Source organism: Stegodyphus dumicola, chromosome 2 (genome assembly GCF_044657685.1).
Source record: "Stegodyphus dumicola isolate Sdum_Otavi_A_Nest chromosome 2, ASM4465768v1".
Lineage (NCBI taxonomy): Eukaryota > Metazoa > Arthropoda > Arachnida > Araneae > Eresidae > Stegodyphus > Stegodyphus dumicola.
Window position 1 is genome coordinate 79,899,868 of NC_140769.1, and position 23,698 is coordinate 79,923,565.

At 34.2% G+C, this 23,698-nt stretch overlaps 1 protein-coding gene across 1 annotated transcript in view; it reads right to left on the reverse strand.

The window, feature by feature from the left end:
- Nucleotides 1-9,689: 9,689 nt before the first annotated feature.
- The window catches only part of LOC118197972 (short-chain dehydrogenase/reductase family 9C member 7-like), a 47,341-nt gene continuing 33,332 nt past the window's right edge, over nucleotides 9,690-23,698 (reverse strand). The window contains exons 3-5 of the mRNA XM_035369546.2: nucleotides 18,106-18,288; nucleotides 14,174-14,306; nucleotides 9,690-10,215 (exon numbers count right to left, since the gene is read on the reverse strand). Coding sequence (XP_035225437.1) covers nucleotides 9,891-10,215; nucleotides 14,174-14,306; nucleotides 18,106-18,288 — 641 coding nt within the window. The 3' untranslated portion in view covers nucleotides 9,690-9,890. The remainder of the gene's footprint in view (nucleotides 10,216-14,173; nucleotides 14,307-18,105; nucleotides 18,289-23,698) is intronic.

The following is a 23,698-nucleotide window of genomic DNA, read 5'->3' on the forward strand; positions in this document are numbered from 1 at the left end:
GGAATAGGATAAGCTTCAGGCCACTTGGTGAAGTAATCAACGACAACGAGTATGTATTTGTTGCCATCAGCAGTTCGTGGCAGAGGTCCCAGGATGTCAAAGGCGATACGTTCAAAAGGCGCCCCTACGTTGTAACGTTGCAGCTTGCCTCGGCTGCGTCTCCTCGGTCCTTTCCGACCTGCACAGGCATCGCAAGATCGGCACCACTTTTGCACGTCATCCTTTGCATTATTCCAGTAAAAGCGCTCACGAACTCTCTGCAAGGTCTTCATTATTCCAAAGTGACCTCCAGTAGGGGTGCTATGTAACTCTTTAAGGACATCAGGAATGCGGGATCTTGGAAGTATAAGTTGCCATCGGAACGTCTTCCCATCATCCGATTCGAATTTCCGGTATAAGATGCCGTTTCGAATGTGAAGTGAATCCCAGAGTGCCCAATATTGTTTGGTTGTAGGACTACAGATAGAAATGTCCTGCCAGGTAGGTTTTCTGTTTGATGACTCCATTAAATCAATTATGGGTTTAATATCGCGGTCTTTCAGCTGCTCTTTCCTGACTTCATCATCACTCCACGGTTCTCAATCAGCCGATGTTGATGTTGTAATTTGTCTTGCGACCGGAGTCAGCAGCTCGTATTTCGCTTCCACCCTGGAACAATATCGGCAGCTTTCTTGGCAAGGTCTTCTAGACAGGGCGTCGGCGTTTCCGTGTGATGATCCCTTACGATGACGGGTAGTGATGTCATATTCTTGGAGTCTCTGTATCCACCTGGCTATTTGACCCTCAGGATTCTTGAAATTTAAAAGCCAGGTCTATGATGCATGATCGGTGCGGAGCAGGAATTTTCTGCCGTATAGATAGTGATGGAACTGTTCTACAGCTTTGACTATGGCGAGCAACTCTTTCCTGGTGACACAATAATTCCTCTCCGGTTTAGACAGGCACTTGCTCCAGTATGCCACTACACGTTCTTGGCCGTCTATTTCTTGGGACAAAACAGCACCAACACTTTCATTACTCGCGTCGGTGTCGAGAATAAATGGTCGGTCAAGCTGAGGATACGTCAGGATTGGAGCAGATGTTAAAGCCTCCTTTAAGTTGTTAAATGCATCCTCGCATTCTTTTGTCCACAAGAACTTTTGCTTGCTCTCTGTCAGCTTGTGTAGGGGTCTTGCGATGGAAGAAAAGTCCTTCACGAATTTCCTATAGTAGGTGCAAAGCCCTAGGAAGCTTCTCAGCTGATGGACATTTTCGGGACGTTTCCAGGATTTAACGGCTGATACCTTTTCAGGATCCGTGCGCACACCTTCTGCAGAGATGACATGGTAAGTCACTTCCTTCCGGAACAATTTCCATTTAGCGGGACTCAGCTTCAGATTGGCTTCTTTCAGTTTCTGAAGCACCTTCCTAAGATTTTCTAAATGTTCTTCAAAACTCTTTCCGACGATGATGATGTCGTCCAGGTATATGAGGCAGGCTTCGTAGGAAAGGCCTTTCAAAACAGTTTCCATAAGACGTTCGAATGTTGCCGGCGCATTACACAGTCCAAACGACATCACCTTGAATTGCCAAAGCCCTTGTCCCGCAGTAAATGCCGTCTTTTCTCGGTCTTCAGGCTGTATTTCTACCTGCCAATACCCACTCTTTAAATCAAGTGTTGAGAACCACTTGCTGCCAGAAAGAGTGTCTAGAATGTCGTCAATTCTAGGAAGAGGGTAACTGTCTTTCTTCGTAACCTCATTCAACCGGCGATAGTCGACGCAAAATCTTGTTGAGCCGTCTTTCTTTCTGACTAGGACGATGGGAGATGCCCATGGACTTACTGAAGGCTCGATGACATCGCTTTCTTTCATATCTTTTAACAGTGTTCGCACCTCTTCCTGTTTAGCAAACGGTAGACGTCTTGGATGTTGCTTGATCGGGGGATGATCGCCGGTATCTATTCTATGTTGTGTCAAACTAGTTCGACCCACGTCAGAAGACGAGCGGGAGAAAACAACTTGAAGATCTTTAATGACGCGATCGGCAGCATTCCTCTCTTTATCGTTTAATTGCGCATTCTGCAATAACTCCGATGTAATTCTCTCTAAGGACACGGATTCTTGGATGTTACTCTTTCTTTCAACGGTGGTTACTGGAGTACATGCTGCAACCACTTCACCTTTCTTAATAATTCTCCCCTTCTCAGTTACATTGGCGACTCTCACCGGGATAACCGTTCTGGATAGGTCGACGAGTGTTGAGGCTACTAGTACTCCTTTTGGGCTATTACAGTTATTGGGATATTCTATGATGCCGTAGCGGAAATTTCTGTTTTCGGCTATGGATCCAGGAAGTAAAATTTCTGTTCTTGCCGGTATTGTGATATTGTCTTGTGCTATGATTTTATGGACAGATTTAGCTTCATCATTGACTCCAAATAACGCTATGTCCTCAGATGTAGAATGCAATTCGTTATTTTTAAAGTCCAAGGAAAAATTGTATTTCCTTAGAAAGTCCAATCCGAGTATGCAAGAATTAGTGATCTCTGCTACATATGCCGTGTGATGGTAAGCGGCACTTCCAAACGTGATGTTAGCATTTACTTTTCCATCGATGTTGATCTTCTCACCGGGCACAGTCTGTAGGGTAACGCAGGGCGGCGTCCAGATAAGTTTGCTTCCCAGTTGTTGAGCCAAATCTTTTCGGATGATGGTAACGTTGGCTCCTGTATCTATCGTCATATTGCAGGGAACTCCATTAATATGTCCTATTATGAAAAGTCCATTACTGCCGCCTCTCACTGCAGAAATCTGAAGCGCTTTAAACTAGGGCTTTTCATGATCTGGCAACCTCCGCCCGCGAGATGGCCACTAATTAGTTTCCCTGCTGTTTGTTAGGAGCGGTCTTAGCATCCGTGCCCTGGGGTGTTCTGCAGTTTCGTCGGATGTGTCCTTCAGCACCGCAGTTCCAGCACTTTATGGTCGGTTTCTTGTCACCAACATTCTGTCTCAAGGCGTTCAGTTGTCTAGTTAAATCGTCTAGACGAGCAGTGACTTGATCCCCTGGCTCCTGGACTTGAGCAGCTCTGACTGGATTGCGGTCTCGACGGGTGGCTTGCTGGGCTGCCTCAAATTTCATGGCATACACTAAAGCGCTTTTCAGATCTTTAACATCCGCCATTCGCAGTGCTTTCTGTATTTCAGTGTCCCGGATGCCATCGTTGAAATATTGCAGGGACAGGATTTCCCTTGTTTCTGTCGGGCACTCTGAAAAGGAGTGATGTGACAGCCTTTCAACATCCGTGGCGAGCTCCTGAAGCGTTTCGGTGAGCTTCTGTTGACGAGATTTTAATTGGAGCCTGCTGTAGTCTTTTAAACATTTCTCGCCGAAGCGCAGCTCCAAAGCGCCGGATAGAGCTTCGAAATCTAGCCTTTGATTTTCGGGAAGCGTCTGCAGGATATCCGCTGCGTCTGCTCTCAGAGAAGCGGCGAGATGACAGGCCTTAGCTTGGGAATCCCATCCATTCGCATCCGCAACGATAGAAAATTGTGTTCTATACACCTGCCAGGAGGTCTTCCCATCATATGTAGATAGTTTCAGAACGGAACGAGCAGGCATCGATAAAAATTTGAAACCTTCAGAATTGTTTCCTACCGTCGCTATGCACTTCTTTAGGCTGTCAACTTCTTTGGCGACGGCAGCAGAAACCCTATCATCAATTTGTTGTTCGACGGCAGAAACTCTCTCTTCTATATGTTCTTTTACAGAAGAAATTCTTTCTTCTACTTGTTCTTTTACCGAAGAAACTCTTTCTTCTATTTATCCAACTTTAGTTTCAACCGCGTCTATTCTGCCTTCCATAGCCTCAAATTTATTTTCTATTACGCAGGTAATTTCTCTTTTCATTTCGTCCTGACCTGCTTTCATCTCATTTTAAGAGATTTCATCTCTTCCTTAACGGATTCCTGGCCCAACTTCATTTGTTCCTGTGCCGTTTTCATTTCTTCCTTGAGGGATTCCTGGCCCAATTTCATTTCTTCTTTAAAAGATGTTTGGCCAGCTTCCATCTTTTCTTGGAAAGCAGCAAAAGCAGTAATGAGCTGTCTCAATTGTTCTTCCATCCCTCTTGTTATTGGCATTCAAATCCCACTTCTGACACCAAAAATTGTTGCGTGCGTACGGGTTCGTTATGAAATGAATGCACAAGTCCGATGAAAAATGAACAAAAATTTATTATTATCACAACAAAAATGCTTAAATTTTCTCAAATTATCATGCAGTATTACAATATCTCACAGTCGTTTTCTTTTAATTACTCAAATGTCCAATAGAACGTAATTCAAAACAGCTAAAGAACGCTAATCCGCGAATTCGCTACAATCAACAACAGTAGTTTTCTAAACAACAACAAACTAAGCAACTACTAACTACAAAATGAGATGTTTTCCTCCTTTTATAAGATTTTAAAATCACGCGCTAGAATTTTCCAGTACTTTCTCGAAATCAAAAAGAGATATTTATTTATTTAATGCACGCGCTCTTGTATTTTTAATTTTTCCGGCTTAGCTTTCTTTTAATATTCGTCACGCGCTGCACTGCGCGAGAAATAAAACCATTTAATTTATAATTGAACTAACATTAGCTTTTTAAATACCAAATTCGTAACACTACTTAGGATAATGGACCAAAACTGAAAAAATTTCCCCTTCCTCCGAAAATAAAATATGGAAAATTCAACTTGAATTTATTGGATTATCGAAATATTCAATTTGATTCAATTTCTTCTGTCCTAGCTCCGACAACAATGCCGTCAAAAATTCCGAATTACTGAAGCAAAAGGTTTAGTATATATTCACTGTATGTTAATAAAGTAATCAGTGTAAAAAAATGGATTATAGAATTTACGCTGGTGCAACTTTTTGTCTGAATGAAGGCTTGTAGAGACCTGTTTTTAACATGCCTCTAAAAGTAGATGTCATAATCCTTTTGTGTCTTTAATGTCAAAAAACGTTCTTTTGAGAGGGAGCTTTAGTTTTTGGGAAAGAAAAAAATCACAAGACAAATTTGAAGAACATGCAGGACGATTGAGTACGCATACTTATTTTCGGAACACAAGCGGTTCTCCGATTGGTTATTGAATAATGAAAAGATGCATTGTCATGCAATACAAAACATTTTGAATACGTTTTCTGACTGAATAACGTAAGATTAAAAGTCATCTGCTTAATTCACAGCCATTTACAAGTAAACTACTCGGACAATTGCAGAATCGTTTTGATACCTGAGCTTGTAAGACAAACCTAATATCACTGGATTTAAACACTTCTTTAATCTTCCGAGAACATTCCTTCTTTAGCTAATATTCCAAGAATATTAAGTGAATACAGTTATAGCAAAAGAAATTAAATATTCTTTTGCACTACGGCTTGGTAGTTTACTAACGAGTTAACAAAACTTAAATTCTGCTTTTTGTGCCTAAGAATTCAACAAATTTTAAATATTTACAAATAAAATATTAAATTGGAGATTTAATTCTAGCCTCACCAGTAGCCTAGCATTTGAATATTGTTAAATACTAATTGTTTGTTGCGAAGCCTAACCCAGGTTGCCGGGTTGGTTTTCGCAGTTTTCTAGGTTCTCTTTACAAAGGTCCTCTATGAAAGCATCTTAAATAGCTCCCATGTTCTTTCTATGTTCAAATAACCAACTAACCTAGTTTAAGCGCGATTTCCAAGTGAAGTTACTAGCAAAACCTGAATATTCATTAAAAATCAGCCAATCGGGAGTAACTTGAAAGATACGGCGCCAATAATTGAATTGCTGTTACGGTACGCTGTTTCTAAACTTAGATGGTCATTCCTTAAGTAAATATAATTGATTTGTAACTTCTGCTAGAGCTGACGGTAAGAATTGAAGTGCAAATAAATAATATTTCGTGCAATCTTGATTAATATAAAATTAGAAATATTTGCATAGAAAAATATTTCATTCAGACAGAAGTTTTTTTGAAATATTTGCAATTACTTTATAAGAAGTATTTATTAATAACCGTAATAATTACTTATTATATTACTGATGATTAGAATTCAGTTCTTGACAATTACATTAAAAATTAGAATTTTAAGGATATAATGAAAATACTTTACGCAGAAAAATACATTATGGATAAAAATTGAGTCGATTTTTTATGTTTAAAAACTTCTTAAATTCATTTAATAAACATCGTACCCTCGTTGGTAACTGAATCCAGAATGTCGGGTGTCATTTATATAATTATTCTTACTTGTCCACAGGATCTGCAGGCTTATCTAGTAGCCATTAAGTAGCAGCAGATCATTTCTACATAACCATTGAACCTCCATTAATTCGGTCTCTAGAGGGTTGTATGTTTATATCATAATTTGACTTTTATAAAAATGATTATTTTAAATCTTATGTTTCTATAAACATATACTGTGTTTTAAAAATATGGACAATAGTATCAGTCGCTCTTTCAGCCACTTCATAAGCAACAGCTTGTTTAGAAATAAATTATGCAGTTAATGCCATAAAATATTTTCATAAAATTCAAATAAACATCAAACGAAAGTTCTCAGTTTTAGACAATTCGATTTATACGAAGTTAAGTGAAGTAGCAGACGATAAACGCCGAAGATAAAAATTTACTCTTACAAATATTTTTTTTAAAAAAAGGAAGAAAAAAAGAAATGGTCAAAATTTGAATAACATCATCCATAATTTAAAAAATAATAATTTTTCACATAGTATTAATAAATATTTATTACGCATCATTGAGGGAAAAATTTTCATATAATTAATTCTCCGTAAAAATTTATTTGAAATTTAAGATTAAAAATAGCTGTGGCAATTCACTGTAACAAAAATGCATTAACCACATTTGGCGTTATTATCGCTCAAAAAAAGATGCCAAATTTCAATACGCGAAAATATGTAAATTCGTGTATATCTTCGAGAATTTTGAATAAAAAACTCTAATTTTTTGCAGGTATGTTTAGAACTACACCTACTTTAAGACGATGGTAAAAGTTTTATTGGTTATTATTCAAAATCTTTTCGAAAAATTTATAAAAATTATTTAAAAATACAAATTTTAAAAATAAAACACAAAAAATGGGTAAATTTTATTTGGAATGAACCTAAATTTCGAAATGTGAAAGGAAAAATCAAAAAAGTTTAATAAAAAAAAGAGATATTAATAAATATTTGCCAAATTCAATTAACATTGAGGAGCTAAAATTTTGAGAGCTAATATTTTAAAAACTACTCGTACGATTTTTACAAAACTTGGCATTCTGGCATAATTTGAGTTGTAGAATCGAAATATGGAAAAAAATTGGTATATTATTTCAGAAAAAGTCCGATTTTGTGTCAAAATACCTATGTTAGAATAGTGATATATATAAACCTAATATATATCCCAAGTTGTGCTTTCGAGACATGAAAAACGCAATTTGAATTTTGTCAATCGGCCCAGTAGAACGGGAGATATAGAACTGTCCCATTTTTTTTTAGCAGTGTACATATATACATACGTACCATATATATTTTTTTACCTGCAGCAGAGGTAATTGTGCTATATATAGTGTAAGGTGCCCACTCGTTTGAAGAAGTGCTGAAAAAGAAATATACATACACACAGAGTGCAAGCTAACTATATATGTGCACCTTAAAAAATTCAACTATTTCAAATGATAATGGCATAATTCTTATAATATTTACTCATAGCTTTACGTATTCAGAAAAAATGACACAATTGATAATTTACAGTTTTGATGCATTAAAAATTTCCCTATTGATAAATGGCAAATAACATTGAAATAATATAAATTGTAATGCAATTAATACAAAAATGTATTGCATTAATCTTTCAAGTTTTTTTTATAATTTATTTTTTTCATGCTTTTATCGAAACAAAATTGTCAATATGTTTTTCAGAAAATTTACTTAATCACTTTATTCATGTTCTGAAACAGAATGACGTTATTTAAAAGTTTCTCTAATTTAAGTGAAGATTTTGTATAGCCTTTTATTATTTTAAAGTTGCTGACTTTTTTTTTACCATTAACAGAGCGATTGGTAAAATTAAACAAAATGGTAAGAAAAAATAGAACACTTCTTTTGTTACAGAAGAGAAAATTCAAATCGAATATAACTACTCCATTTCGACCACGATAAAACTTTATTACATGGTTCAAATTTTTTTTTTGGCGGGCCCTCAGCCGACTTCGGCTTGCCACAGCAGAGGCCAGAAGTAGTGTCACTATTATGGAAATATCTAACAGATGAGCCACTTTTGCCTCCTATTAAGAAACGGTTAGCTATAAAGCTATAACGATGTCTTCTCCGGAATTCGAACCCAGGCTCTTTACTATCGCAATCTGCTTTCCTAACCACTATACCATCTGGGCAGCAGGGTTTAAATAAAAAGAGAAATATGCCAATACATAATTTAAAATTAGGCAAAAAGGTAACCTTATTTTGCCGTAGATTTCAAAATCTACGCCTAACCAAGGATTTTTTTCTTGATTTTAAATAAGAGCTACTATATCTTAGGTTAAATAAGAAATACATCAAACTAAAATGGATACAAGTCTAAACACTGAACCATATAAGTCTCATTTAGTGGCAAATTTTACACGAATAATGAAGCGAAAGGTTGACAATACGCTGCATTTCATTTTGAAACATCTTTATTTAGTCTCTTAATGCTGTTCCAACGAGATATTATGTGTCAGATATGCTGCAAAAAATTGCACACTTTCCATATTTGTTTAGGGGACTTCGAGCATTACATCAAGCGTAAATTCAAAGAATGAATTTTGATATTGAAAAATGATAATTTGCCTTTTAAATTGAATTTCAGATTTTTCATAACTAATCTGGCACTCCTTCTAGTAGTTCACTAGAGGCAAGTGTCTCATTTGCCTCACCCTTGTCCCGGCCCTGTTTCGTTTCATAATAAAATTAAAGAAATCAGCTTTTAAAATGAAATTCCCAGAAAAAATGTATATACACTTATAAAATGTGAAAAACGAGTAATGGCACGGCAGCTTTCACTGTAAACAGTTTTAAATGATAATCAATCGTTAAAAATCTCTTGTTTTTGAGATTCCCGCAGAAGCGGGATACGCGTATTATCCACGGATAACGGACATTACTGTATATGCAAAATGTAAAAAATAATACAGATTGGTAAAATAACAAGGCCAGCGCGCGCTAAACCTAATTAAAACATCACTTTTGGATATGCTGGAATTTTATAAAACAAACTGAATATTTTTGAAAATGTGCTTTTTGATACCTATGAGGGGGAGAGAGAATAGATAATAAAAGCAGTTTAAGACTGGAAGTGAGTATTCAGTTTCGGCATAGAGAATTAACGCTGTATGTCTAACGGAAGGAGTATCTTCGTGAACGCTGTATGTCTAACGGAAGGAGTATCTTCGTGGAAGATTTCTTTTTTTAAAGAAAACTGGCTGGCATTTCTACAGCTACATGGAGAAAACCAAAAATGAAAACTGTTCCATGAAAACTCTGTTGAACCGTTAAAATCTAACTGAAACTGAGTTTACCAATATTTTGCTATTTTGACAAACTGGCATGAATTAATGAAAGGGCATGAAATTAATTATACCACTTTTAACTTCTTGTCTTCAGTTCTACTACATAACATGCTAATGAACACCTTTTTTAATAATACGACACTTTTATTTGTTTGACATTTACATATAAAACAACATAAAAAACTACACATTGTGAAGGAGGTAGACATAATATTTCAAGAGCAAATCTCAAAATTCAAATGAGGATTCGCGAAAAAATTAAAAAAAAAAAGTATTAAATCAAATCAGTTACTAAAAAAAAAAAAAAAAAAATGAAAATGTACGTCAATCTACTTCCGTTGCACAGTGATCATACAGTACTAAATCCGCAATGGGCTTAGGTAGCCTACTAATGAACCAGAATGTAAACCGAGAAAATAATGTTCCCGGATTATAAAAGTATTTAGGATTAATGGCCATGACAGCTTCTTCGAGACAATCCACAACTTGTTGAGGCTTGTCGCTGATCGAAAACGTAATAAATTTTATGGTACTTTTCAAGTAACGCTTCAAGTAGTCTTCCGGAAAATATTCCTTTATTTCCTGGGGAGCATTTTCCCAAGTTTTGGTAACATATTTCACAATGGTGTCTTCGTTCGTGATAGGCGTCCTAAAGGCAAAAGATAGGCAAAAGAAAGTTTTAAATGTGAATGAAAATAAGTTACATTTATATTAATTTGCAGCATTCTATTTATTAGTTAGTTTATTTGCCAGTTTGGCATCAATTAGATAAATATAACATAGATATGACATACTGAATATTTTGAAGTTTATAACCCACATTTCACAGCCTTTAATCTTTCATATAACTAGCATTAGAAGTAAAAAAGAAACTATTTATATTATCCTAAACCTAGAGCAAGTTTATGATATTAAAAGAAGATATAAAAATATTTGAATATGTTTTCTTAATAAAATATGTTGAATATTTGTGCCAGTATTTTGTTCAAAGTGGCGCATTTTACGCTTTTCACTGAAAGCGCATCTACTTGATTGATACATTTTAAAACGAATTATATAACCGCGAAATAAACCCCAAAATAGTTTCGTCGATATTAGTGTCTATCTTAGTCCTCTGGAGGCTTTGTTGGTAATGAAGACCCTCATATTTAATCAACTAGGAATGTGGTTTCCAAACTGTGCGTCGAAAACAAGTTTTGGTACGTCGCCGAGCATTTTAAGGTTTCGTTTTGCTGAATGTATATACATGTAAGATGTAAAATATAAAAACTATTAATTTTGATTTATTAATAGTCCTTTTGATTCTTCATTTTAATTTGACTGTTCTCTTCTTGTCTTAAAATACTAATATATGAATCTAAAGTGCGTCATCTGAAAATCAATCCGTATTACGCCATTATGTAATCGCGGATACGTTTTATCCAATCGCAGTAAAAAATTTGAACAAAGGAATCAAGTCTATATATACCGCTATTACTGCTTGCGCAGCCCTTTTTTTCCTGCTTCATTCGCTCCTTGCAAATGTGTGTTTTAACACATAATTTGCCGCTTCGCTTCGTTCATTGTATAAACATGTGCTAAGGAACACAGAAACTCTGTGTGAATATCGCACCCATAATGATATGTAAACAAGAATATGTATCCTAAGAATTAATTTTCAAGAAATAAAATGATGTTCATTCAAGAAATAAAATGAACGTGTTGCAAATACGCAACACGTGTGTCTTTAAGTAACTATGCAGTTAAGCCTCCAAGTTTTTACAACACAAAGAACTATCGCCAATCCACAGCAGCTATTCCCAGTTCATTCCATTACAATCAGGCGCAGTTTTAGTACAAAATGCTACCACACATACACACTACACATACTAATTTTTTTTTTATATTATTATTGCTTGCAATAAGATGTGGATTGTTTTATGATTCGCAAATACGCATTTTTAACAGAATTTCATGAATATAAAAGAAGAAATTTTTTTTTTTTTTATATTCACTACAACAGGTTTTACAAAAGACTTTCAAGACAAGGACTATGAAAATTACATCATGATAGTCAAGCGATGATTTCCAAAAATTGTGAACTTTTACGTTTATTTCTTGAAAAAATTAGGATAAGCTTTATAATATTTTCAGGCTGTGGGGGGGGGAGAGAAGAACTTACAGACTTCTAAAATTGGACTGAAAATTTTAAATCTCTAATATTATCATGAGGACAGCAGACCTGCTGTTATATAATTAAGCTATTATTGCGTGTTCTCTAGAAGAAAAAAAACTATCTGTACACTATGGTTAAGGTCTAGAAGGACATTACATAGCATTCAAGGCTTCTGAAAGAAATACATTGGAATCCTCTGTTGCTGCAACTGAACAATATATCATAAGTTTAAAAGTTGCGTGGTAACAAATTGTAGGATTATTTACATTAGTTTCATAAAATCACATACTGTGGATTATATGAACATATACTGTGGATATGTTCATATACAAATATATACAATCAAATACTGTATATTATACGTATATTATAGATATTATAGGAACATTTTACAGAATATAATACAGGAATATTTACATTCTATTTATAAAATAGAGTTTTTGATAATGTGAAGATATATGAGCTTTACAGATTAAACGTTACGTCAGAGTGAGCAATGTACCTCGTTCTCATTTAGGAGTAATACGCTGTGCGAAATGCAAAAATATTGTCAGCATTAGTATTATACGCACTTAAGAACTTTTTTTAAACCTTTTTCCTTTTCAGTAATCGAGCTCTTCAGATCTGAAGATTATTTTTAGAGGGTTCTGAGAGATGCATATCCTGTGTTAGGGTGCAATCATGTAAGTAATGTCTCAGATTGCTTACATTAACACAGAAGCATTGGTCTCAGTATTCTAAGGCGAAACCTATGCACATAGGCTGGTGTAGGGCAGTGTTCAGTGTACAGTTGGGTCAGCATCGAACTTTCTGATTTTAGGGTTGGCGAGATTAGTAGGAGATAGTAGTCATGGGTGATACGCCCCCTTGCCTCTGTATCCCATTGTTTTTGAGAGTTGTTGTCCGAATTTAATTTGAATTTTCTTTTTAGTGTTAACTCGGTAAAGAATATGTCCCTGGGAACGTGAATCTTGTTGCTACCTTTGCCAACATGTTCACCTTTTTGTTTCCCTTGTGACCTACGTGGGCTTTGGTCCACTGATGGAGAGCGAAACCATCACTACTAAGGAGAAATTCCCTAACAGCATATACCAGTTCACTCTTAGAGGCGCCAGCACGCTTCAATACTAGATATGCTGTCTATGCATACAACTGAAGTTTTTATCGGCAGCCCACTTTAGTGCTTTGAGAATTGAAAATAATACTGTTTAAAAGACAGAATTAAGACTTCTTTATCTATTTAACAATTGAAAAGTATAGTTATTCATCATTTTTGTACAGAAGGCATTGATTGTTCCGTCCTCAGGTTTTGAACAATTTGGTATATGTATATATATATATTAAGGTGGGTTGTCCCTTCTGCTTTGTCACTTATACTCTTAGTTATACTATAACTAAGAGTGTATTATATATAATACACTCTTAGTTATATCGTGCAGGATTGGTTTTGCTGATGGTACTGTCTTCTCATAGCCAATGTTCAGGTATGTGGCATCATATGTGATTACGTATACTCTTAATCTTAAGACTTTTGCCGATATGCCCCGTTCTAGCGCTAACATATTTAGTGGTTTGAGGTCTGCAAGGCTGAGTATTGCAGTATTGCGTTTGTCGGCCAGTTCTATATGCTCTGGTGATTAACAGGGTTATTCGCCTGTATAGACTGAGAATTTTTTCTGACTTTATGGCATTTAACGTGGTACACCAAACTGATGCTCCATGGAAGACTGCTGGCACTGTCACCGTGTGATACAACATCTGCGTTCTGAGGAGATGCCTCAGGTTTTCCTTGTCATCCGGAGCAGACTGCTGTACTACCAAGATGTTTTATCTTTCAAGTATTCTATATGCGGAATCCAACTGAATTTATCATCTAAAATGATATTTTAACGTTTTGCTTATCTTGACTGAGTGCTCTTTAATTTTGAAAATTAATACCACTAAAAATCTAAGCTTCACATTCTGCTGCTGCTTATAAAATTCGAAATCATTCAGGTCTTCAATCAAAGTGTCTACGCTTTCCCAAGTCTGGAGACAAACTTCTGCCAACCGGTACAATCTGTGCGGCTCCTAGATTCTACAGCCCACTTATATTCTTAAATTCTAAAAACCTGTATCTGTTTTTTAAAGCATTTGCACCCATATATCGAAATTCAACAGAATAATCTTGAAATTTTTTAAAATTTTAATTTTAATCCTAAATGTTTTCTTACACTGGAAAGAACAGAAACATTACAAATGCATTTGAAATCATGCATAGCAATCAAAATGCGAATCTAAATTTATTCATCGAAAATATTATCACTTTTTAATGTTCACGTCGAAATTAAATTACAACTCAGTTTTAGCATGTAGATTTCTTTGATGCTAAGGCAGACATGCATCCACAGCAAACGCAATCTGTATTTTGATTTGCACTGTCAAATGATTTTCAATATTATATTCTACTTACTTGTACATCCAGGGCTCAATAGTGATGGCTTTAATTCCAAATCGATACATTTCCAATCTCAAACCATCACAAAAACTGACAGTAGCTTGTTTGCTCATGCAGTACGGAACCATTCCAGGATATGTGTACCTTCCTGAAATACAGAGTTACATGAAATGAAATGAGAATAACCTAGAGTAAATACTAGAAGAATGTATTGATTAGTTATACTCATAAGGGCATATAACCAGCCCACGCTCAGAAGCAAATCTCGTCATCAATGTGTTAAACGAACACATTTTCCTTAAACAGCTATACCACAGGCATAGCAATTCTAATTAATATAAAGAAGCAAAATATCTTTTAGAGAATTGAGTAAAGTGAAGGGAAGAATATTTTGTAGCATGTTCAGGTATCTGCAAAACAATTCAGAATATTCACTTTCTTGCTTCCTGCAGTCTAAGAAGTGAACCATAAATAATGTTTGATAATAGTTAAGTTTCGAACACACAAAATTTGAAAAACATATGTTTAAGTTAATTAACAATAGCCACATACAGAAAGATTGTTTCTCTAAGGAAATTAGAAACCATTTTATTTGGATTTAAAATTGAAAATGAGATAGGAGCAATTACATTTTTCTTATTAAACATAGTTACCAGTAATTATCCTAACTTAAATTTAGAGTTCAATACAAATTTATGAAAAATAAACTCACATTTTTAAAAACTCAATAATTATTTCATTGGAGTTAAATATAAGTGTTCACAACTGAATTAAAGAAAATTTATATTCTAAGTTTCGTGTTACATTAAAATGAATGACGTACTATTATTACTATACATTTTAATAGATGCTAAGTTATTATTCAGAGCGGCATTTTTTTAACTGACACGTTATTTATTCCAGTTTGTAATTTTTGCAATTGAATGTTACTTTAGGAACTGCAAATCATTATATTACTACGTAAAGGATTAATATATAATGAACTATTTTATTTATATAGACCATATCACAAGGACCTTCCACTTTTAGGGCGTCAAAAATTTAATGTCTTTTTTAGAGCTTAATAAAGAGAAAATTTTTTTTACGACAAAAATTTATCAATTCTATTAAATTCATTAAAAAATATTAGTTACATTTATATACAGCGTGTTCATAAAAGATGCCTACAGACTTCATTTCCTTAAACGTTCATCCTAAACACGTAATTCCGATTACAAAATTTCTTAAAATAAGTTTCTCAAACTACATTTTTCTAAAATAAACTTTCAAAAATAATTTCAGCCTTAAGGTAAGGTAATTCTGCAAAAAGTAAAATCTAACTAAAATTTAACTTTTTGTATGCGCTTCGCAAAACAAAAATTTCAGTAAGCAACCCCCCCCCCCAAAAAAAAAAATCGAAATGAGGGCTTAACAAGTTAATTTTAAAACGTTTTACATGTCTACGCGGATACATTAGTAGCTGTCTATATCAGTTGAATCGAATATTGTAATAACGATTTGTTTATAAAAATAATTTAAAACAAATACTTTTCTTTGATTACTTCATGTACAGAAAGAAACAAATTTAAGAGTTTTTTTTTTGAATGATATATCAGCTTCTCTAATAAAGCAAAGGAAATAATTATTATAAGTTTTTTAAACTTAAATATATTCTTTGAGGATATACATTTAATTACAGCAACCAATTATTTCAATATTAAGTAATCCTTATTTATAAAATAATTAGAATTTTAATTGCGATATACACACGTGTTTTGTTCGGTGTGCTGGATGAGCAGCGGAAGTTTCAGCTTAGAACCTCACTGATCTTAAATCCAGCCTGCATACTACATAATAAATTAACTGAGAATAGCTTCATTTCTGAGCCACTTATTTCCCAGAAGAAATTAGTTGTTAAATGTATGTTACATAAATTAATGCAGCTGTAATGAAATATAATATTTTGTCCTTATGTAACAAATAATAACTTTTATTTATTGACTAATATTTTCCAGCTTTCTTGAAATGTAAATTTACATATACGAATATTTTCAACGTTTCAGATTATAAGTATTTTAGTTTAACTTTCATATGCTTTTGTCATACAAAGTAAAAATTAATGATTTATCAATTATTTCGTAACTTAAGCCAATAGAGGTTTATCTTCCCAAGAAAATAATGTATTTGCTAGTGCTTAATACACATAGGGTCTGGAGATCTGGCTGGCCAACTAATCTGGTTAGTATTTTAACTTTCCAAAAAGCATCATCCATCAGATTAGCTCTATGTAGACGAGCGTTGTCATTTATAATAATGAATTAGAGGTCATATAACATTACACTGAAGTGACAAAAGTCATGGGATACCTCCTAATATTTTGTTGGTCCTCCTTTTGCCCGGCGAAGTGCAGCAACTCGACGTGGCATGGACTCAACAAGTCGTTGGAAGTCCCCTGCAGGAATATTGAGCCATGCTGCCTCTATAGGCGTCCATAATTGTGAAAGTGTTGACGGTGCAGGGTTTTGGGCACGAACTGACCTCTCGATGATGTCCCATAAAAGTTCGATGGGATTCATGTCGGGCGATCTAGGTGGCAAGATCATTCGCTGGAATTGTCCAGAATGTCCTTCTAACCAATCGCGAACAATTGTGGCCCGTTGACATGGCGCATTGTCATCCATAAAAATCCCATCGTTGTTTGAGTACGTGAAGTCCATGAATGGCTGTAAGTGATCTCCAAGTAGATGAAGGTATCCATTTCCAGTCAATAATCGGTTCAGTTGCACCAGAAAACCGAGTCCATGATATGTTAAAACAGCCCAGACCATTATGGAACCACCACCAGCTTGAACAGTGCCTTGTTGACAACTTGGGTCCATGGCTTCGTGGGGTCTGCGCCACACTCGAATCCTACCATCAGCTCTTACCAACTGAAATCATGACTCATCTGACCAAGTCACTGTCCTATCGGACACGTCCCTTGTACGTCCCACATTGATTTCTGCGGTTATTTGATGCATTGTTGCTTGTCTGTGAACATTGACAACTCTACGCAGGCGTCGATGGTCTCGGTCGTTAAGTGCATGTGGTCGGCCACTCCGCTGTTCATGGTGGGATGTTATGCCTGAAATTAGGTACTCTCGGCACACTCTTGACACTGTGGATCTCGGAATGTTGAATTCCCTAACGATATCCGAAATGGAATGACCGATGCGTCTAGCTCCAACTACCATTCCGCGTTCAAAGTCTGTTAATACCCGTCGTGCGGCCATAATCACGTCAAAGCCTCTTCACATGAATAACTTGAACACAAATGAAATGTATAATGTATAAATGCACTTCAAATGAAAATTCGCATTTATAAATTTTCTACGCAATACTTCTGCCATCTGTATATTTGCATATTGCTATCCCATGACTTTTGTCACTTCAGTGTATAAGCTCGAAAATTCGGCTGTATAAACATAAGAAATCGGATTATTCCAACTAACTGATGTGAAGCTACCTCGGATAACCGTTTTTTGGTAACCTAAAATTAACTATTTTTGTAACTTAAAGGCAGAAATAATTACCTAAAACATTAAAAAAAACTGCATCACACTATATTTATGTGGCTCTATTTCAATATATTTGCATATCAATGTTTCACGTAAAAGAATGAGTGACTCTCCCACATGATTGCAGCAAAGTGTCCACTAAATCATACTATGATAATAATCTGTTACATATTAAATTTAGTTACCGATTATAGTAATCTTCCTATGGAATATTTTAGTAGATAAACAAAATTCTGCAGTCTCTAAGAAGATTGAAGTTTTAAAAAATAATTTAAATAAGCATTTAAAAGCGAATTTATACATAATTTTAATAAATAAATAAAACATTTCACATATCCTTAAATAACACATTATTTAAGAGTGAATGGCAATCAAAGAGGACGCTTAACTGCATAAATTTGACAGTCTTACCAGCGGCACTTGCCACAGCTACAACTCTTCCTTTGGATTTGCATAGTAGTGGCAGAAAAGCCTTTGTTACTCGCACAACACCAAATGTGTTAACTTCTAACACCTTCTTAATCACTTCCATGTCAGTCCACATAAGTTCAGCACCTTCGTTGAGTCCAGCATTATTTACCACTGCCCATAACTCTGAAATGTTTTAACAAACATTTATTAAATAAAACTATATTAAAATAAATTAAAATTATACGGTAAATAAAGTTTTCCGGGCAAATAAAGTAGTTCTTATTCTGAACAGTAGTAAGTAACCAGTAGAAGTTCAGTGATTCTGCGCTACAAACACAGAATGATTGAACCGAATTACTTTACTTAATAATAGCAAAAGTATACTAAGATATATATTTGCCTTCGCCTTTTGATCAAGAGTACTCTAGCAAAGGGATCAGAGGATCTTCTTTTATGAAAATGTCTTATAGAATTAAAAAAAAATTAATATTTAAATTCTGTGGAATCCTTGAGAACTATGCCTAATTTTCTGTAAACTAGATCAGAGGTTTTCCGTAGAATTCTGTAAAAGTTTAGATATAGCTTCTATAGATTTATGTATAAAGATTCTACAGAGATTTTTGCGAATATTTAAGAAAAATTATATATAACTTTTAATGGTCCCTCGCGCAGAATCTTATTTATATGCACAGAATCAACTAACAAAATTCTACTGAAAATCAGGCCCATTTTTTAGAAAATTAGATTATTTTTTATAGAATCCTGCAAGACAAAATTACTACAAATATTTTGAGAGTTTTTAAAAGGTTTCCTTGCTTTTATAAATATTTAAAGCAATTAATCTCCTTTCTTTAATTGTCTAATAAAGCTCTTAGACAAGCTTTTGAGTATTTAAAAGCTTTAGGAAATGAAAAAAAATCTTTTAGTTAAAAAAGAAGGCATTAAATTTTTATTTTCAGATAGAACTTTTTAATATTGTTTAAATTTTGATATGATCTGTGATATGTAGGGGAAGGTGGATTTGGAACAGATGTGCTCTTCTCTAGTAAAAATTTTAATATGGTTTTGATTTCAAGAATATTTAAATCAATATTTAAATAAAAATAAATACATTTTAAATGATACTTAAGTTCATTAAAATTAAGAAACCATTTCTCTGTCAGGAGTGCAAGTTTTTACCTTTTGGTTAATTTCATGATTTAAATTGGTTTTACCCATCTATAAGATTTAATTTTTATGTTATATAAGCAATACTGTTACTGTTACATCCATTTGGAAGTTAAAAAACGTTAAGCTAGAAGGTAAAAAAAAAAGGCAAAATTTTCTATTCTATAATGATTCAACAATTGTGAATAAAATGTATTTACTTTTGTCTTCTATAGACTAATATAGTACAGCAAAAACTGAAACATTCTTTTGATTACAGTTTGAAAACTTTGCTGATATCTATACAATGGCATTCTGTAAAAGCTTTGTAAAATTTCGATATCATTTGAAAAGCAATATTTATATAGATTTATGCTTTATGAAAGCTTTAAAATATTTCTATAGAACTTTATAGAAACACATTTCTGTAGTGGATTGATTACCTATAAAGTTCTACAAAAATTTCTACAGAGCTTTTATTCATTTCTCCACAACATTTTCATAAGTTCCTAGGGTTTTTGATGCTGGAAATGTGAAAATGAGCAGTGGCCTCTCTGGGTTTCGAACTCCGGACCTCCCGAATACGTGCGAGTGTGCTTCCAGTTACACTGCAAAGGCATGCGGAAAAGAAGGAAGAATCCTATACACTCCCTCTTTTAAAGGGCGACTGGGAATGAGGGGATCTAATCACCAAATTTTGGTGGTGACGAATTATCGTCCACTACGTTTTAGTTCGAGCGTCACTTGTAGAGTCATCAGGTATTTCTGAAGCAGGAGATGTGAAAAATATGCAATGTGAAAAATATTTGAGAGCAGTTGCGATTGACCGTGGATTTTCTCCCGTGATTATTGATAAAGCCGTTAAAAAATTTTCAGATTCCCATCAAAGAAGACATTCCACTGTTAGAAATAATATTAATGAGCTTGTCGTGCTTCCATTTTATCTTTCTGTTAGCTATAAAATTGCACGGATTCTCCAGAAATTCAATTTTCAAGTCGGTTTCTCCCCTATTAATAAAATTCACCCTTCGATTCTAAAAGATTGCGTTTCTGTCTTGAATTCTTGGGGAATTTATAGTATATCGTGTCAGTGTGGTTTAAGATATATTGGCCAAACAAAAAGAGCGTTGAAGTTTCGTATCAAGGAACATGAATCTTATGTCAAAAAAGGCGAAATTAACAAGTCTTCAATAGCGTATCATAGTTGGACTTTTAACCACAATTTTGATTCTGGGTCTGCAAAAATCATCCAAAAGGCTTCTTCCATAGGTGAATTGGATTTTCTTGAGGCTTTTCACATTCATAAAGATTTAGCAAGTTTAGTTAATGATTTGAAGTCCAATCCAGTCCTTCCTAATGCCTTTAAAATTCTACTATCTTAATTCAGTTATTTTTGCCGATAGATGGCATTACCTCCTCGCGTTTGGTACTACCAGAGGGTATAAAAATCCGTTCAGTCGTTGCTTTCCATTATTTGAAGTTCAGATTTTGAGCGTAAGGTGCATTTGCCCCTCGCTCCCTATTTTAACTTCGCTAATATTTCTTTATGCTTGATCAGATAGCCTGGCTCAGTAAAAGTAGGCGGCCAGTGCAACTCTGATTAAAAATCTAGTTATAACCACGTGCAGTGCTGATAAGGACCACGTGTTTCTGTGACTCCTTCTCCTATTTTCTTCTTATGTATTTCTTTCTCCTGATGAGGAGGGACCTTTAGCTGCCCTCGAAATCGATTGAGTGTTTCATTATACCTACGCTAAATACAAGGTTGTTTTTTATGATTTTGATTGTCACATTAGCGTGTTTCTCTTCTATTCTAGTCTAATATGCAATGTCTTCAACGGGACTCGAATCCTAGACCTCTCGAATGCACGTCGAGTATATTCCAATTACACCATGAAGGCATGAGGAAAAGAAGGGAGAAAATACCTTACAAGCTTCCATATCATCAAATTTTAAAAGGATTTCTGGATCTACATATTTTAAGTACTCTCATTCCTCGAGGATAGTACAATTACAAATGCTTATGCTGTACGTGGATTTCAAACCCATCCCTCTCGGGTTAGTAGGTAGCCTCCACTTATTATCATAACGTACCAATTACGTTCGATTCTTTTTTATTTATTTATTTACATGCTCCGCCCTTAGGCACTACACGGAAGGGAAGGATGCCTTCGTGGAGGACTTTCTAAGGGAAACTGGCTTGTATATACGTTATACACTGGGAAAACTATGAAAACGCCCATGAAGCCAGCTCGTTTGCGGGATTCGAACCTCGGACCGAACTACGAGTGTTCAGAGACTAAAGAGCAAGAGTTATTAAGGAAGATCAACCGCAGGTGAAAGGTTTTATGTGCACATTTATGCAATACAATAAATTGCTTTAAAGGACAACAGCAGTTCTTCACAAACAGTAGATAAAAAAGAAGCAATTTTTTGGTTTCATCTTTTTGGCATGCTTTTTAGAAGTTATTGCACGGAATTTTTAATGACGTCAGCGGATGACTTTGCGAAAATATCTTGTAGAGGATGCTAAAGCTCTGTAGAAATTTATAGATAATCCTCTATAGATATGTTTTTCTATAAAATTCCATAGAAATTTTTTAAAACTTTCAGAGAGCAGTTTTATAGAAATGGTATTTTGTAAAATCCCATAGAAATTTCGTAAAACCTTTAGAAATCCTATATCTGTAGAAATTCTATAGAAATGGCATTCTATAGAAAATTTTAAACTATATTTAAAGCAAATTTTCAGTTTCTGAATGCACTGATATGGTGTACAGAAGAGGAAAAAAAATTATTCTCAAGTGCTGAATAAATTTTGTCTGTCTTGTTTTGTCTTATAATATCCTGTAGCTTAATGTTTTTAGTTTCTAAATTTAAGCAATATTTTGTGAAATGTTTTATAGACAGTATTGCTTATATAAGTGTAAAATCAATTTAAAAGATTAAATTGTGCTGTAAGTTATAAAATATAATATCTAAAATCAATATTTTTAATTATTCTATACGTACCTCTGATAACAGAAATTGTTTTCTAACTTTAATTAAACTTATCTATTATTTAAAATGTATTTATTTTTATTTAGCTATTTTTATAAAATCGAAACGATATTGAAATTTTTTATTAAAATCAAATGAACATATCTGTTTCGAAAGTTTTATTCCTCCTCCCATGTCATAAATCAATTTAAAATTTAGTTTTAAGAGTTCTATTTAAAAATGGAAATTTTTTTTTATGCCAAAGAAAATTTTGTTGATTTAAAATGCTTTTAAATACTCAAAAGCTTTTATAAGATCTTTTGTAGAAAATTAGATCAAAAGAAACTAGTTTAGATTTCTTTAGAATTATGACCCTATTTTCTAGAAACTAGATATGATATTTTTAGTAGAACTTTATGAGTTGATTTTATATATATTACATATTATATAAAATTCTATGCGCGGAACATATAAAAGCCGTAAAGTTTTCATATAATCTCTGCAGAAACCACTCTAGAATATCGACACATATCTTTAGAATTTCTGTAAATAACTCTATCGATGCTATATCTAAATTTTTATAGAAATGCAAAAAACATCACTGAGTTTGTGGAATACTCGACCATAATTCTAAAGAAGTTTAACATTGTATTTTTGAACAGAATTCTGTAAGACATTTATCGTAAGAGAAGAGTCCTATACCTCACGGCATTTCTTTTCGTGTCTGTAAACGCATTCCTACTTGATTTTTTTTTCTTTCATTTTGAAAGTCAATGTCCTGGTACAAACCAGAAGCGAAGCAATAGAGCAGTGAATGATAGCACGCATCACCTTCCTTGGGGGCGGGATGCACCAAAAATGTGGAAGTAATGTTGAAGTGGAGTATGATGCCCAGAGCGTAATACGTCATTCTGTAATCGAAACGTAAGTTCGATGCAAAGTACTGTCAATGTTTCATGTAATATCTGCTTTATATGCAAAGAAAGCTGTGCAATTTCCAAAATAAACATATCCATTGCAATATTTAACGATACTATATCTCAGGCTCCTACTTTTGTGCAAAGAATTTGTCAGCAGGATAACAAGAAAGGAACTTAACATTTACCTTATACCTAATATATAATGCTTTCGCTCAAAATACGAAAATCTCTGACCAATAAAAAAGTTTATAAACAACAGAACAACATCATTAAACATTAAGGTCTTAACATCACCATTACATTACATAAGTTCATGTCTCATTAGTTCTGTTGGTAGCATTAATTTCCTCCTGGAAGTATGACATAATGTTATAAATCGGGCAGAAGAGTAAACAGAAGGGATGCAAATTTGTTGTGCTCCATGAATGAATATTATATCACCAACAGATAAGTTTCCATTATTTTACATCCAGATCTTGTATAATTTAGATCATGACAGAATATCATTTATCAGAAGCACAAATACGTATAGCGATTTAGAAAATGGT